The sequence below is a fragment of the Amblyomma maculatum genome, chromosome 1, assembly GCF_055883805.1.
Source record: "Amblyomma maculatum isolate TAMU_Amacu chromosome 1, ASM5588380v1, whole genome shotgun sequence".
NCBI classification, from domain to species: Eukaryota; Metazoa; Arthropoda; class Arachnida; order Ixodida; family Ixodidae; genus Amblyomma; species Amblyomma maculatum.
The window spans coordinates 265,037,172-265,053,590 of NC_139344.1; the positions used below are offsets into that span (position 1 = coordinate 265,037,172).

Consider the following 16,419-nt stretch of genomic DNA (forward strand, 5'->3'; position numbering starts at 1 on the left):
TATTGTCTTTGCAGACTGTGGGTGATGCCATCTCAGACATGCTCCTGGTGGAGACAGTTCTTCATGCTAAGGGTATCTGTGGTCCTGAATGGAACTCCCTTTACACTGACCTTCCAAACAGGCAACTCAAAGTTCATGTAAGTTGTGCCCATACTGCTTTTGCCGTGGCCTGTCACCTTTAAGTAACATGGCACACTTTTCTTTAGGTTGCCAACCGCAACATAATTACAACCACCAATGCTGAGCGTCGATGCCTGTCACCTAGTGACTTGCAGCCAGCGATAGATCAGCTAGTTCAGGGCTACCACAATGGGAGGGCCTTTGTGAGGTAAGAGCTTTTTGAAAGGCATTATGTTCTATTGTTCTTTTTCTTTTTTTTTTTAACTTGTTCAAACCTTCACTCTTTGGCAAGCTCCTTTGGCTGCTGTCCAAAGGTACTCTACACAATATGTGAAGGTAGTTCTCACTAGTGCTGGCTATGACAACATGCAACCTCTCTGAAGTGAGGCCTCTGGGGCAACGTCCTTGTATAAAGTGTCGACAATGACGTTTTGCGAACTTCTATAATGCACACCCATAGCATGTGCAGTGCAGATTGCACTTTGCTGTTCCCTCACTGCTGAAGCATTGAACAAATGCCATGCTCAACGTCCCAGAGAAATCATATTACTCTTGTTACATCTTTTTTTTTTTCATTTTGTAAATATATTTTTTCACCTGTTTCAACTATATGCTCCATTTTTCCAACAATATTGCGCGAGTGTAGAACAAACGGTTGTAGAGTGCCCTGTGATGAAACGGACCAGTGAAATGAAATGCACATACAGTAGACCCCCTTAAGACGAATTTGAAGGAACCAGGAAATTATGTTTGTCTTGTCAAAAGTTTGTCTTAACACAAGTGTCCCAAATAAGATATGTTACTTGAATACACTCCACGTTCACTTAGTCGGTCGGCTTCAGAGCTCTGGTTTTGCCAAATGCCTTGCAGCCAACCTGCCTCATGGGTGACAGATGATTGGAGTGCTGTAGGAAAAAGTGCCACTTGCAGGGATACAGCGCACCGTTCTATATAACGAGTGATCCTCTGAACAGGAGGTTGATGAAATGCGAAAGTAGGGCTTCACTTATGCATGGGATATTCAAGGGAATGTTCTCGCTTTTGGATATCAACTGTAACTGGGTATTACTGTATTCAGTATGCTTAGGGCTCCGACTTCAGTTTTTCTCTTCTTGACACAGCTGCGATCCCGACCACGGTGGCTGCGTTTTGATGGAGTTTTTTGTGTACTGTGCAATGTCAGTGCACTTTAAAAACCCCACATGGTTCAAATAACCTGGAACCCTCCACTACGGCATCCCTCACAGACTTTAATCACTTTGGAATGTTGAACCCTGTAAACCAACTAAACTAGCGCTGAGAGTGTCGTTGCACATGATCACTGCAATTCATGGTTGCCGCGAATGTTAATCGAAGCACACATGAAAGCATTTTTTTTTACAATGAGTATTATAGAGAATATGCGTTTGAGTTTCTCGTGTACCACTAACATTGTCTGGTGGCTGTTGCACCACTCGTCTAATGCTATGACTGCGGCTACCGTGACTGAAGGAGCAGAAAGGTGGCTGAGTAATCACCAAAACTGAAAGCATACTGCTGTGTTCGCAAGTGCTAAACTGTGATGAGAAAATGTTGTTCTCTGCTCATTTCTGCCATGGCCATGAAAAAAAGAAAAAAGCGGCGATTCTTACTGCCACATGTATATACTAGTAGATTCTTTTTTTCTCTGTGCACTGCCTTATCATACTTTACATAATGTGTCCGTGCCTGTTGTGCATAAGGTAATGTTTTGTTTATTTACGGCTGTCAGTTGCACCAACCTAATTTGAGATTACGAGAGTAAGTGCGGAGCTTTGTGCTGAACGATCAGACCGTTGAGTGTGGCACATAGCCATTGCAAGATGGACAGAAAGAGGTCTCGGTCAACAACAGGAGAGTGAGGGCTGACGTACATGGTATTCTAGTGTGGATGTGGCAACCGTCCAAATCGAAATGGCAGACCAAGGCAGCCAGTGACTGATATCTGAATGTGCAGAACTTTTTCGAAAGCACTGGGAGGTTGGTAATGCACCAACTGGCGCGTGTTGATAATTTTTCCTGCAGTACACTATTGCGAGTCACCTACACTCTATGACAATTTTCTTTGGCAATGAAAGAAACGGTACAGAGACAGAGCACCCGTAACTGTGCTTACACCTAAAAAATCATAAAATAATTTCATGTAGCTATAATTTGTAAGGAAAGGTTTCGTCAGAAGCACTGCCAAAAACAGCTCACATTGGTCAGTGATGGACAGCAACTCGAGCAATGTTTACTGAAGAATCGGGGAGGCCTTGCACAATCTTTTAGCTCTGTTTCGAAAGCGTTTGCTATGATTACAAATACACAAAAAAGCAAGCACCATTTAGTTTGTTTTTTTTCCACAGGACAAAATCTAAGCACTAGTGAGGTTGGCTTCCTTGTACAGCACCACCTGCGGCGGCACCCAACGGCAGCAGGTCAAGTGCCACCTAAGGTGGCTTCCCCACATTGTGGTTATGTTGGGGGAAAGATAGTATGCTTGAACAAAGGCTGTTCCCATTTTCACCTTGTTTGTGACAGCCAACATGAGCACAGTATGGCTATTGAAAGCTTTCCTCATGATCTGCCTCCTGTGGTGCTGTTAACGAGTGTGATATTAGAAGTTTCGTGAAGCTTAACTTAAACACTTGACACATCACCACCGTTATTCACTTCGCTAGTGTGGTGAAGACTGCTTCCTACCATACAAGCGGCTGTCACTTGGCGCTGGGGGGTTCAATATGTCTATTCTAAGCCTAACTGCATTCAATGTATAAAGTGAAAATTACATGTGTTCACCAAAATGCTTTGGAAGACTTCAATATAGCCAATAATTCGTAATATTGGTGATTTTTATATTGAAGTTTAACTGTAGTTTAGCTTCAAGATTGTGCTTCTGGTTGCCTGGCGCATTGCTCTTTCCCAGTAACTTCATTCTGTCACTGGAGCAGCTTGCGTCATCAGTTGGAGCTACTTGTAAGACGACATGCCTAGCAAACTTGCTGTCATCAGAAAAATAGCTTTTTTTTTTCCGTAACTTTTGATGTTGAAAGTTCGCAGATGTGTTAAAAATACTACATCTTGAATGACAATATGTTATGTTTGAGAACAAAGAAAACAACTAATAACTGGAAGCGAGGACTAGTATATTTCGCTGCCTAGGATGAGTGACTTGCTTCGGCTTTGTGACTTTTGTTGTACTGTATCATGGAGTATAGTGGCCCCTTAGGTGTATGGGAGAGGCGCAGTAAGCGAGCCATATTTGAAAACGAGTTCCCGGCTATAGGAATTGCTTGCTGCTTGCTTCAAATAAAACATAAATCGCTTCAGGAGCACTAGGTGTTCGGGCTCGGTTGTTTGCATATCCCCAACACTTCTGTGCAGATTTTGTTTCTGTATACATATTAATGAATGTCTGATGGTTGTGTAGGCTTTTCTTCTTTTCGATCCAAGCTGGAGCTACTTGCTTATTGTAAATGTGGTACTTTAGGCCCTGCTTCTCAATTAATTCCCTTTTTTAAAGCATGTATGCCTCGAATGAGTGCATGTCAAATTTTTTTTTTTTTAGTCTGCAGAATACTGTACATATGATTTAAACAGCACAGACCACAGTACGAAGAACGACTGTACTATATGCCAGATTTTTGGCTGCAGCAGGTGCACTCATTGAGAGGGTAGTACATCAAACTAGTCGAACGTGGAGGAGACAATGCACAGCAACTTTGCTTTAGTGTGCTAGTACTAGGGTTTTCGCTCCACCGTAAAGCCATTGTCTCTGTGTCCGGTGCTCCTCACAGGCATGTTTCTGGCAGTTGACATGAGCGGAAACTGATTGGTTGGTGGGTTCACTGACACCATGAGACATGTCATGGTCGAATTGAGTCCACAGGGGCCTTTGGAACTCTGAGTAGTCAGACAAGCTGCTTTTGGGCTATGCAAGCTCGTTTGTACACCTTCGGTAATGCGGTGCTCTCTGTCGGCATCACTCCTGTCAACTTGGGCAGCAACATCATATTGTGCCAGCTGTGATAAGCTAGTTCAAATCATGCAAAACCATGAAAAGTCAAGATAAACAGTGCAACATTAGGGATTACCATACTAGTGCATGATAATTTGCGATAAGGCTCATGTCAAACTGCCCGATCATTTTTTTTTTTCAAGTTTTCACAGACTTACTCTTGTTGGTGAATACTACTATCGATGCTGCTCATTCTTGGAGGACGCAAGCTCAGGCTAAGGAGATTACAAGGGGGAGGGGGGGGGGGGGGGAGGCGGCTCTGTGCCTCCACCCTTCCACATTGTAGGTCACCTGTCTCGTATTCTCATCATTTATTAACAAGAGGATTGGGATGTAATTCTTCTAGTACCACGAAAACGAGCAATTCGTATGTGTTATTTGCTACGTATCTTGCTTTTATCCTTTCCTGAAGAATAAGCAGAGGACTTAGTTAAAGGCCCACTGAAAGGGGTGGTCACCAGGGCTAAGAAAAGTTGAAATACTGATAGATATTAAATGATCCATCACCCTCACGTAAGAATTTTTGATCAAGTTTGCATAGAACCAGAATTAACGACGATTGAAAATGGCGCCTGAATTTTACCTCTCAGTATATACACCGGAGTGTGCAGCAAGGACAGGTATCAGTTTCTCTACAGATATGTTCCATTGCTTTGTGCTCACAAGCAAGGTATTATGTGTTGCGGCAAGTAAATTGCAACTCGAGTGGGCAGATTTTTTCTCGCTAAAGCTATTTGAGTCGTCATAGTTCTTCAGAACTACAGTATATAAGTATTGCATACATTAACTGCACTTAGTGCATATAGTATGCAGAAATCCATGTGAACGTTGACACCACAGAAAGCTCGTCTCACTTTTGTGCGATACTGTTTCGCCTCTAGTGGCAACGTTTCATTTAGGATAAGGATTGTTTTCTTGACAGTGTACATATAATTTGATGTGCAGAGACAATGCACATTGCAGGCATCCTCTAACAAGAAAGAAATCAGCTCTGTTATCTGATAGAGAATTTCCTTATCTTTTAGAAAATATATCACACTTGGGTATTCACAGTTTCAAAAATATGTTTTGTCATTTTTCTTTGACACGTTGGCAGGAAAAGTGGGTGTACCTCGATGTGGTTTCTTCATTTCCAATACTTGCAGAAAGTCAATGCTTTGAAGTTTATGATCAGAAACTGGGTTTGGTTTCGGTTTCGAATTTACTCTTATGAGTAGTACATTTTTAAGGTACTAGGGATCCTCCTGTTGCTCTTCTGTTTTGAAGCAAACGCTTGTTTGTGGCTGTGCGGTAAGCTTTGGTGCTGTCCACCTGTGCTGTAGAGGGTGAGGTGTCCTAAAACCACATTTGTCAGTCTCAAAACAGTTGAGACAGTTGTCGATGGTGCAATTAGATGCTTTAATGAGGGAAATGTAGCACGAATAAGGGTGCTGAAACATTTGGGAGCCACTGTATGGTGTCAACGCTAACATCTGTAGACAGAAAGCTGGTCCAAGAACACGATTTCAAGTTGAGATCTGAAGCGAAGCAGGAAAGAAGGGACCGAAGAAACAGAGAGAGGGTATAGCAATGCTACCATTTTGAAAGGCTACAGCCCAGGGAATTTTTGAAGAACAAAAATATTATCAAAGACTTTATTGGCGTTTTTCTCAAAGCAACATTTTTGGAGCAAGCAAAAGAAATTCTCAGATGTGCTAAGAAGTGGCATTTACATGACTGGAATTAGAATCAATAAATAGGCTTAGTGCATCTCAATTTTTTTTAATGTAAAGAGATCAGTCATAAGTGGCAATTTTTATGCATCAACAAAAATAACCAAAATATAGTGTTGTCCGTGCGTAATTTTAGTTCCACTTCCGTAAAGTGTTTGTTGCTACCTTTGTACAAAGTTGCAATACTCTGCGGATAGTAGATCTTAAGGAAAAGGTACATAGGTAGAAAAAAATAAAAATAAATAAAAATACTACTTAAAATTCAAACTAATTATTAACTCTAATGCAAGCTGCATCTATCTTTAAAATTCCTTGCAAATTTTATTGCCATAGCTTAGCCAAATTTTGAAACTTATTTTCAAAGTCTCACTCGACCGTAACAATATGGATATTATTTTTTTTGTGCTGCTAAAATGCATTTCTGAGCTGCAATGAATACATGGAGCATCAACGTGTATTCATAATGGCAGAAGCGGAGTCTCCTTTTGTGTGCTGGTATGCACAGAAACTTATACACGACACACTTAGCTATTACAGTAATGCTACCATTGTTGTAAGGGCCAGAAACAGCCTTGGCGATCGTCTATCAACACTTGCGTTCTGCCATACTGAATGTTCATCTTTTTCTAGGCCATCTGGAACGGAAGACATTGTTCGTGTTTACGCAGAGGCCAGCTCACAGGTAAGTTAGAACCTTTTTTGGATACCAGAGGCCCACTCAGATATCTAACTACTGATATTTAGTTGTTCACTGGTGCTTGAATGCCATTGGAAATAATTGGTTATTAATGGCATTTTGTTTTCGGGAAGAAATCATACATTAGTCTAACTGCCATAAAGCGATTACACTACCATATTTTCTGGTTTATGAGACTCACCTTTGTATATGACACACCCCTCATATTTAGAGGTTTTCAACAACAAAAAATTTGTATATAAGGCGCACCTCAATTTATTCAGGTTAGGGTAATAGGACTTGACTATATATGCCTGCTTGACCATCGCGTGCTATGTGCTTGAAAGAAAATTTGTTACGTACACGTGCAAATGATAGAAAAGAAAGAGGCAGCACTTATGCACTAAAAGCTCTCGCTCACTGAGAGCAGGAACTTTATTATTACTTAAAGCCTTGAAAGGCTTTAGCTTGGTACGCGGTCACCGATTTATCGAGACAGTGCTCGGGCATTCTCTTTGCGCTCATAATCACTGCGCTGATCGTCGCTGCACGCAGGTGCTTTAACGCACGCGGCAAAGCAAATTCAGGAACAAATGTTGTAAATTGTAACTGGAACAGAGAGTTGGCTCAATCTGGCGTGTCTTGGCAGCGTGGAGAGGGTGAGGAGCATGGACATCGCCACCTTTTGGCATTCTGCCAGTGGGATGGCTGTGAAATTATAGAGCACTATGACAGCTGTAAACATTGTAATCTCACCTGTTGCTATCGTTACCGTTTCACAATAAAGTTCGCCTATGAACATTGCAGAAAACGAAATAAAAAAAAGCGTACATAAGACGCACAGTTGTATAGGACACACTAGCGAAAATTTTGTATAAAAAATCGTGTCCTATACACCAGAAAATAGAGTATATGTTTCCTATTAACACCAAAAATGAAGGAAGGAAACACTCCTCTGTGCTTTCCTTGGTTTCAGTGACTGTTGGCTTTCTTCATATAACCTGTGGGTGCAGAGATGTAGTTTGGATAGGCATAGTAGCACTAGGTGGCCTTTGAAAAATACATTTGCTGAGTAACTTTCAGCGGCACAGCTTTGGGATTTTGCCCACTGCAGGGACTATTGCATCCATCCACAAATGCTGAGGTTGATGGTTTGATTACCATCTATGGTGGCTGCGTTTTAATGGAAGTAAAAGCTCTTGTGTATTGAGATTTTGGTGCCTGTTCAAGAATTCCAGTTGGTCGAAATTAATCCAGAGCCCTCCATTGACGTCTGCCACTTGGACATTATCTCGATTTCAGCACATAAAAATATCTATTAATGCCTAGGGCCTGAAATGTGTGGTAATAGTTAAGCACATTATTTGTACCAGTGAGTTGGTTATCATGTGAGCACTGGAGGAGCAACACCAGGAGCATCGCAGGTGAATAAGATCGGAGAACTGCACACCTTTCTCTCTCTATTTCTTCTCTTTTTATATCGGCTTTACAGGTCAGTACTAGGTAAGCTAATTTCTGAATTTGAGGAGTCTCTTTGGAATGTTTCAGGATGCCGCCAACAAGCTTGCCTATGAAGTTGGCCTGAAGGTGTATGAACTTGCTGGTGGAATTGGTGAGAAGCCCAAGCTGTTGGCCTGAAGTGTAGTGGTCGAAACCACTGGACTTGGAAGTGAAGGGCTCACCCCTGGACGTGTGAAGCCATATGACAGCACCACTCCGGCCAAGCTCAGCCTTCGTAACAAGGTGTACATGCTTACAGTTTGCCTAAAATTTTGAAGAGTTGAAATGTCCTTCTTTTTTTTTTTTTTACAAGGACAAAAAAAATTGGACCATGACTTCATTGAGTAATCTGGTTTGGACATCCATTTTTACTGCCTTTCTACTCTGGTAATGTGCTATTCCTAATGTGGTCCTTAGGTGAACTAATGTGCTCATGAGGCAGGCTTGGCTTGAGAGGGTTTATGTGTGGCTTGTGGTAACAGTTGTCCCCAAGGGACCATAGATCATGTTTCAGTTTCTTGTCAATGTGACAGAAACGTCTCATGAGGTCAGCCAAGTTTTTGGAACCACCTGTCACCCTACTCTGAACTTCCACTCAGCATTTCAGGTTTGATAACACTTCGCTGTTGGCTTTTGTGATATTCCATTTTTCTTCTGAATGTTTTCAAACTGGTTTGTTGCCACAGCAGAAGTTGGAATGTGTGTGTGTATACATGAGTGTGTGTCTAGAAATGAGTTGCAGTATTCCCAAAAGTCACAGCCTGTACTAGGTATAATAGGAAATTACCCTGTGTATTAGCCTGGAAAGCTGGCCCAAGTAGTTGTTTGCACCTTTTCATGCAGTTGTACAACTACTATGCTTCTGTTTCATGCATTGTGCCTGGGCCTTGGGCACTCAGTGCACCTTTGTTGTGTTGGCTTAGGTTTTCCATTCCTCCTGTTATAGGTGCTCTTAGCCTAGTATGACCACACAAGAAGTGGCTGTTGAAATTATGTTGCAAGTAACTGAGTGAATACTGAGTGTGCTTAATGTAACTTATGTTACTCTGCAACCCTGTAGGATGGAGCTAGTGCACGTCTGTACTGGAAGCGTGCGTGCCTTTTGTACTTCTATCTACATAAATGTTTCAACATACCTTGCCGACCTAACTGAAAGGCAGGTTGTCTTTGGCAAAGCACAATCTTGTTGCTTTTATTCCAAATGTTGCATTTGCAAAGCACAAGTTTTGTTGTTTTTATCTGTTTTTTTTTTATACTGTTTGGTGACTAAATGCAAAGGGGATATTTTTTAGACTGACTGTTGGGCAAGCAACAGCTTCAAAATGTTAGTGTAATGTGAAGGTTGCACGTAATTTTTTAACACAGTCCAACAACGTTTGCTTGAGTTTAGAACACAGCTTCTGTGGACAGCCTTCCTTCCCTGTGCTATATCAATTCCACATTATTTGCATCATCCAATTTGTTCGTCTTCGGCATAGCACATTTGTTTCGAAGCTAGTTATTGAAGCAATGGGACTGAAGAAGCAATTGTTTTTTTTTTCCTAATTTTTTCAGCTTTTGTTAAGTTTGCTTTCTTGAAAAGGCAACTTGAAAGTATGGAACGCCTGTAGCAGCTTGACTCAGTGTTATTATGGACCTAGCTTTCCTGAACAATTCTCATTATTCCTTGTATTGCCCCTCATAGAAGGTCAACTGGGCTGTTGTTGTGTGCGTCCTTACAATTTCTGCCATACTGATCTACTAGTTTTAGCCCCGTAATAGCTAAAATTTGTACTCAAAATTAGTACCGAAGCAGTGAAACTTATACAGTCGTAAATTACGTCAAGCCAAATTTTGTGTGTCCGTCTAACCTGGTTGTACGTTTTTAACTGCTCATTGAATTGCAGACAGTGGTCTAGCCTTATTGTAAAAAGCGTAGCAAAAGCACTCAAGGAAGCCAAGTCACTAGTGGCTTGTTATGAGCTGAATTTATCAGAGAACATTGTGAATTTTAATGACTTTACACAGAATAATAGCAGGGTTTCGTTGTCAACATAGACAGTGCATTGAACTATCTGTACATCAAAATCCTTCCGCTTGGGGAAAAAATAGTGATTATAGTGTTGCCTTGAATGTTGAGCTCTTGTAGTCGCATTTTACCTAGCCAGGCGGGCTGTCTTAAGTGTCATAGTTTATCGTCAACATATTTTATCGAGTTGAAACTGACATGTCATTCACTCTTTTAATTTAGAATTTAAGTGCTGAAGGAAATTGAACTGAATACATTGACAAATGTTCATAATCTTGCTGCACAGGAATTGGAATAGAAGCACTGCTAATTGGATAAGATTTGGTATTTCCAAGACTCGATGTGTACTTGTGCAGTTTTTCTTTAGTGGCTTAGGTATTATTAGAGAATTGCACAACTGATGCTTTCTTTCTTTTTTTTTCATTTGCTGTATTTACACATAAATTACGCTACCGTGATTATAATATGAGGGGGAGTTTGAGACTTCACGAAAATCAAAGAAGAAATTTATGATTTATAATGCAATCATAGGCTGTTCAGGACAACTCTGTTTAGGGCTCAAAAAAAAGTTGCGGGGCTCGCAAAAATGTGAAGCATTGGGTACGCTTCGAAAATATGTGCAACATCGTCGACTGCAGCAAAGTCTCCGACGCGTTGATGCACATTCTCCCAAACAGCAGGGGCTGCCATCATTGCCACACTACCACTGCTACAAGTTGCGTGCTGCCTAGACCCATGCTCGTTCACCTTCCTTGCTATTTTTCTGCTCTACTCAACTGTTTCAGCATCCACTATTTATCAATGGCATCCGCCGGCTTTTTTCCTCATTTGTAGCCATCCTTCACCTGTGCTCACCGCACGACCTCAAGGTCATGCTGCGTGCACTGTCCTAGCAGCTTGCGAACCTGGCAGTGGAGGTTATTGAGGCTATCTTGAGAAGTCAGGGAAAATTTTGTGTTATATTATGTACTTGGTTCTGAATATAGTGCTAGGTGCATTCTGAAACTGATAAAATGAGCGAAAAACAAAAAACATGTTATATTTATGTATACGGTAATTTCATTCTGCCATGTGTTATATTTATGTATACGGTAATTTCATTCTGCCGTCAGACTAAAGTTTAAAACATTTGCATGTTGGAAGAAGTTTGCACGATTACTTAACTGATAACAAGCTTAAGCAAAATATTTGGTCACCTCAGTTTTACCTTTAGAGTAACTCACTATGCCTGCCAATAGTGTGTAGCTGTGGCAGGTGTATGCATGCATTTTGCTGCTTCACAACACATTTACAATGGCAGTATTTGAGGTGACAATCCACGAAACCTGAAGCAGAGTGTTAGAACTGTCACTTTCGGTGGCAGCCTTTTCTGGCTTATTGCCTTATTTCCCTTTCTAGCTCGGTAATTGTGAGACTGACCATCACTCACTGCCATGAGGCAAAGCTGGAGCAAGTATCTTTTCTTCTTTTTTTTTTTTTTTTACATTTTTTTTTTATTCTCGATGTAATGTCTCTCTGAGTGCTGGTTGCAGTTGCATACACGTTGTGATGTGAGGCCGTCCTGTCTGGTGCGCACATTTATTTTTTTCATACTTTTGCACAAGGTGCCCATTGCTGGTTTTCATAGGCTGTAGCAATCTGTGGCATCACTTTGGAAACCTTTGGGTGTTTAGTTGTAAGCATCCTAAATGACATATTTCCTGTATGTTCATGCTGCCTCAGCAATATGTAATGCTTTTTTTGTCAGTTGTCTTTGGCGGACGACAAGATGGATATGTATATTTATATATTTAATGGGATAGGTGGTGAAAGTGAATACTTAAAGAGTTGGGGCCTGTTTTTTTCCTGTGTCCCTTCCCTGTGATAGTGCTTTGTGGTGACTTTTGACAGGCCTCTCTCGTGCCAATTTTGTTGTTTTCTGTCTGGGTTGAAGTCACTATGGTCAGATACAGCTCAAGGGAAAAGTGGCCTCCATTCAATAGTGTCATCTGACACATAGAACGCCATGGTTAATCTGATTAAGGCATGGTGAACCTCCTTTCATCTGCCAGTACACCCTGTGTTTTCCCGTTAGCAGTTCCAAGGGGATCACTCATGAGAATCAATTGACGCCATAGGCTGCACGCAGGGAATCCCTTGAGGGACAAAAGCCGCTTTTTTCCTTGGGCTGTATCCAACTATACAGTTCTGCAATCCTTCTGGCTTGATTGAATAGTCCAGAGTATTTGTGGATTGCATTCAGCACTTACACCAGAGTGCTGGACACCAATCTCAGGTCCAGTAGGGAGCAAACTTTGAGCTTATTTGTTTGTCTCTTTGGTTGTAGTGTTGCGATGGCATATTGAATGAATTGGAAACCTAGTTCTTCGAGGTCATAAGCTGCAGCATTGAGCAGAAGAGCAAAAATTTATGTACTGTCAGCATCGAAGTTGCTTGTTTAAACTGTTAGCAGACTGTTTTTAGTGCGGCATTATAGTTGGGAGTGAGCAGTAAGACATAGTTTAGTTTTCTTGACACAAGGGTGGGTTGGAAATCATAGGGTATAACTAGAGGTTGGACTTTTTGGTTTTTATTTCTTGTAGATTCTGTGGGCCTTCTTCAATATTTGATCCAGAATGCAATTTTTCGTGTATTTTGGCGAACATAATTTTCCGAGGAAGAATTACATTTTTTTTTTTTTATTGCGATAGCAATATTGGACCAGGTTTTAAGTCGTCGCGTGGTCCCGGCGGAGGCCACGCACCTTGAACAGCCGAGGAGGAGGAGGAAAATGCTCGGTCACCGGCAGCTAATGCTTTTGCTCCACATTCGGTTCAGCAGCATTGAACCTTTCTCATTTATATGTGGGCTGGTAGCTTATACTCTCGCGTCATGCTCTTAAAGGATGAGCTTAAGTGTCCCCAATTATGTAGTACCTTATACAGATAGGGCGTGATAGGGGAATAATGTAGCAGGCAATAGAAGCTTGCCTCCGCCATTGCTATCGCAATTCAACGAGGGTTAACCAGAATTCAACCACAACTAATTTTTTTTTCAGTGATACAGTTAAACCTAGTTGTAACTAAATTGTAAAAAGTCCACAATTTTTCTTACAGCCGCGTTTTCGTTATGTGCAGTTTTCGCATGAAGACTTGAAAGGGCAGTGCGGAATGGAAACCAAAAGAAGAATTGAATGTTGAAAAAATGACCTTGAATATGTTTGCAGTTAATCCCGATTACTTGAAGTTATAGAAGTGGTGAAACATTTCAAGACTGCACTGAGAGAATGGCGTGACTGCAGCAGCAGCCTCTATTTCCACCACAGCTCGCACAAATGCGTCTATGAGTGGTGTGGGGATAGGGGGGGGGGTCAGAGTTTGCAAGGCTTGGGGAGAACGTGCGTAGCCACTTAAATGGAGGCGATTGTGTCCTCATACAGAGTAGAGTCACTGCATTCGATGCCACTATCTTGGAGGAGTGCAGATAAATTAGAATTGAATGAAATCTGAATTGAAATTGAGAACAGTCAAACTAAAATTTAAATATTGGTTTGAACTCAAGTAAAGAATTGCAACACGTACAGAGTAACAATTCGTGAAAGCAAAATAAAGATTGTCATCGGTGTGATCGAATTTAGTTCTTCAGCACAAGTCATTCAGGACATTCCAGACCTCCAGACCACATTCTAAAGCATTGCCCTCAGCTGCAAAGACATTTAAAGGCTGGGAATTTTTTCATATCACAAAAAGCGGGCACCCTCAAATAAGGCAGTGAAGTGATGTGAAGTCACGCTACTGGTAATGGAGGCACGTAAATGAATGCGACATGTGCACATTTGTTAGCTTTACAGTTTTCACACTTCCCTATCGCCTCATGTACTTTTCATTGAGCCTCATCCCACAAGAAACAAAAACATCAGGTTCATTTTGTTTGTTCAACTGGCTGACAATGGCACAAAACAGCCAAGCATGCTAATTATCGTAAATGAGCGCCATTTAATCTCCTGTCATTGGCCTACTGCACAACGGTTTACCACATTTCACAGCAATGCTCCTTGCGCCACAAACAGCGGCTTGTTCCAAGATGGCATACATGGAGAAAACGGCGGCATGGCGTTGGTCAAAGGGTGTTACCACCCTCAATGGCTCCTACCAGTGCACAAGAGCTATCTGCTTCAGAATCCTGCGAGCAACCGCGTGATGGAGATGGGCACACACTGTTCACCTTGTGTCTTTTTTTCATTTATCTGTTATTTTTGCTGCTTTTGAGCATGAACTGTAGTGCCACATTCCGAAAGCGAAAGAAGCGGAAGTGCGTTTGCCGCATAGATCAGCCGTCAGCGCTTAAAACCAACTGTGTTATACTAACTGTGGTCACTCGTTGCAATCATAAATGTCCTTCTCATGATAGTTCGTGTTTTATCATCATGAAACTTGCGTGGCTCTGCCAAATGTCCGGTAATTTGGCACTAGCTAAGAGGTAATCAGCATAATGAGTTCGTTATATCAAGGTTAAATACTGCAATATGTTCATTATATGCAGTTTTCAAACACGCATGCTTCACTATGTGAAGGTTTGTTACATAGAAATTTAACTGCATTATAGCAGCCTTCCCCACCCAGTCACATGTAGCTCACCTCAGGTGATTCGTTAACAAGAAGAGTTTATTTACAAGCAATTAACACACAATTGTCATGTTAGAGAAATGATTGCTGTATGCAAGTACTGGTGCTTGAAATAAAAGTAAAGGTATGAGGTTTAGCGGTAAGGCTGTAAGGTAAAAACAAATGCAAGTTTAATTTAAAAAGCTGCATTGCTAAAAGAAACCACTCAATGAAGTGAAAGCAAAAAGAAAGCAGCTAATTTATACCCTTGCCTCACGTAGGCAAGTAGAACCAGGTTTTCCTTTTAGTTACCTTCTTGCTGCTTGCACCACACTGCTCGCTCTTGGAGTCGCAGAATGAACTGTGAAAACAGTAGATGCTTGATAAGAACAGTTTCAGATTGGAATGAAGGAAAAAGCAACTGGGGGAAAAATGCAGAATGGGCCAGAGGGCTGTCCATCATGATCTGTGGGAAATGGCAACAATGAAAGTTTCTCTAAACCATTGCAGAGGCCAGGGCATGATACTTTTTCGCTGCCCTTGTGCATGCTTTCAAGTTCACGGTAGCTTGTCATGGTTACAAACCTTGTTCTTACATGTGGTGCAAAACCTTGTTAACCAGCCAAATGTTCTGGTAAGGTGACACAGTCTTGAGCAAACAGTGCCGTGCTGGTAAGGGAAGCTTTTCAAGGTAGTGGAGCATCTCAGTCTTCACCTGGAATTAGTCTAAAGCAGCGGATCAATGTTTCAAAACACACCTCGATGACTGCTTAATTGAATGATCCCATTGTCTTACTGTGCTGCTAGGTGCCGCACTTGGGTAATTTGCTATTTATTTTAGTTTTAGTTAGTACTTATAGCCAGCAAGACCCCGGATTAATGTGAAGGATACTGATCTTCTTTGTCTCAATGTGAATTTAAAAAAATTAAAGGTAGTTTAAGTTGGCCAAGCAAGGATATACACTCGACAAGTTTTCCTTCATTTAGCTTTGCTTTGCCACATCTTGCCATGTATAGCAAGGTGTATAATGGGTACTTCAGACTCTTATTAGAATGAAGAAGGCCAAAGTCCTTTAGTGCCATTTTGTTAGATGGTATAAAGACAACATCCGAAGCACAGAATGAACGACTGGCAGCTTGGCACGTAAAGAAACCGGTGTACCGAGATGGCACAGTTATCTAATGCAGTGGCCAGAGAGGCTGATCTCTCTGCTGCTGCTTGGGTTGAAAACCCACTAGTGATGAGCTTTCTTTTTTCTTTTTTCTCTCGAATGATTGCTCAAAGGAGGCTTCACAGCTACCTCGGCGAAAACCAAGGATGCGGGTAGTAATGCATCTACATTAAGAAAATGAAGTTTGCACTTTTATGTTTTTGGATTTGGTTCAAACCTCAAACTCCAACCCCTAGGTATAACCTCGCGGTGGTGACTGTTTTGGGCGGTTTGGTTATGAAAGTTTTATTTATTTTCTCATGTCGCACATTTTGGCTCAATTAGGCCTGCCGCTGATGTTATTTTCTTTTGTATTGAACATCTTTTGCAATTTTGTTAGGTGCTCATATGATTTGGTTTATTAATAAACTTTATTGTAGTTTATAATCTGATGTGGGTGATGATCTTTCTGCACTGATCTAATGCTTGCTGCTTGGGATCACATTATGCTTACATTTTGTTTGGTTTTCTGTACTGGTGATAGGTGCTCATATGGATGGCATCTGGCAGTATTATACATTGTATTATATCTGATAAAGGTTGTATATGGGCTAATTGATGTAGCATTACGCCGATAAGGAAGTTTTTGTT

The 16,419-nt window shown here is 41.3% G+C and overlaps 1 protein-coding gene across 1 annotated transcript in view; it reads left to right on the top strand.

The window, feature by feature from the left end:
* Positions 1 to 16,215, top strand: part of nst (phosphoglucomutase 3-like protein nst) — a 47,246-nt gene extending 31,031 nt beyond the window's left edge. Inside the window, exons 13-16 of the mRNA XM_084591113.1 lie at positions 15 to 137; positions 207 to 328; positions 6,481 to 6,532; positions 8,075 to 16,215. Coding sequence (XP_084447239.1) covers positions 15 to 137; positions 207 to 328; positions 6,481 to 6,532; positions 8,075 to 8,164 — 387 coding nt within the window. The 3' untranslated portion in view covers positions 8,165 to 16,215. The remainder of the gene's footprint in view (positions 1 to 14; positions 138 to 206; positions 329 to 6,480; positions 6,533 to 8,074) is intronic.
* Positions 16,216 to 16,419: the final 204 nt, after the last annotated feature.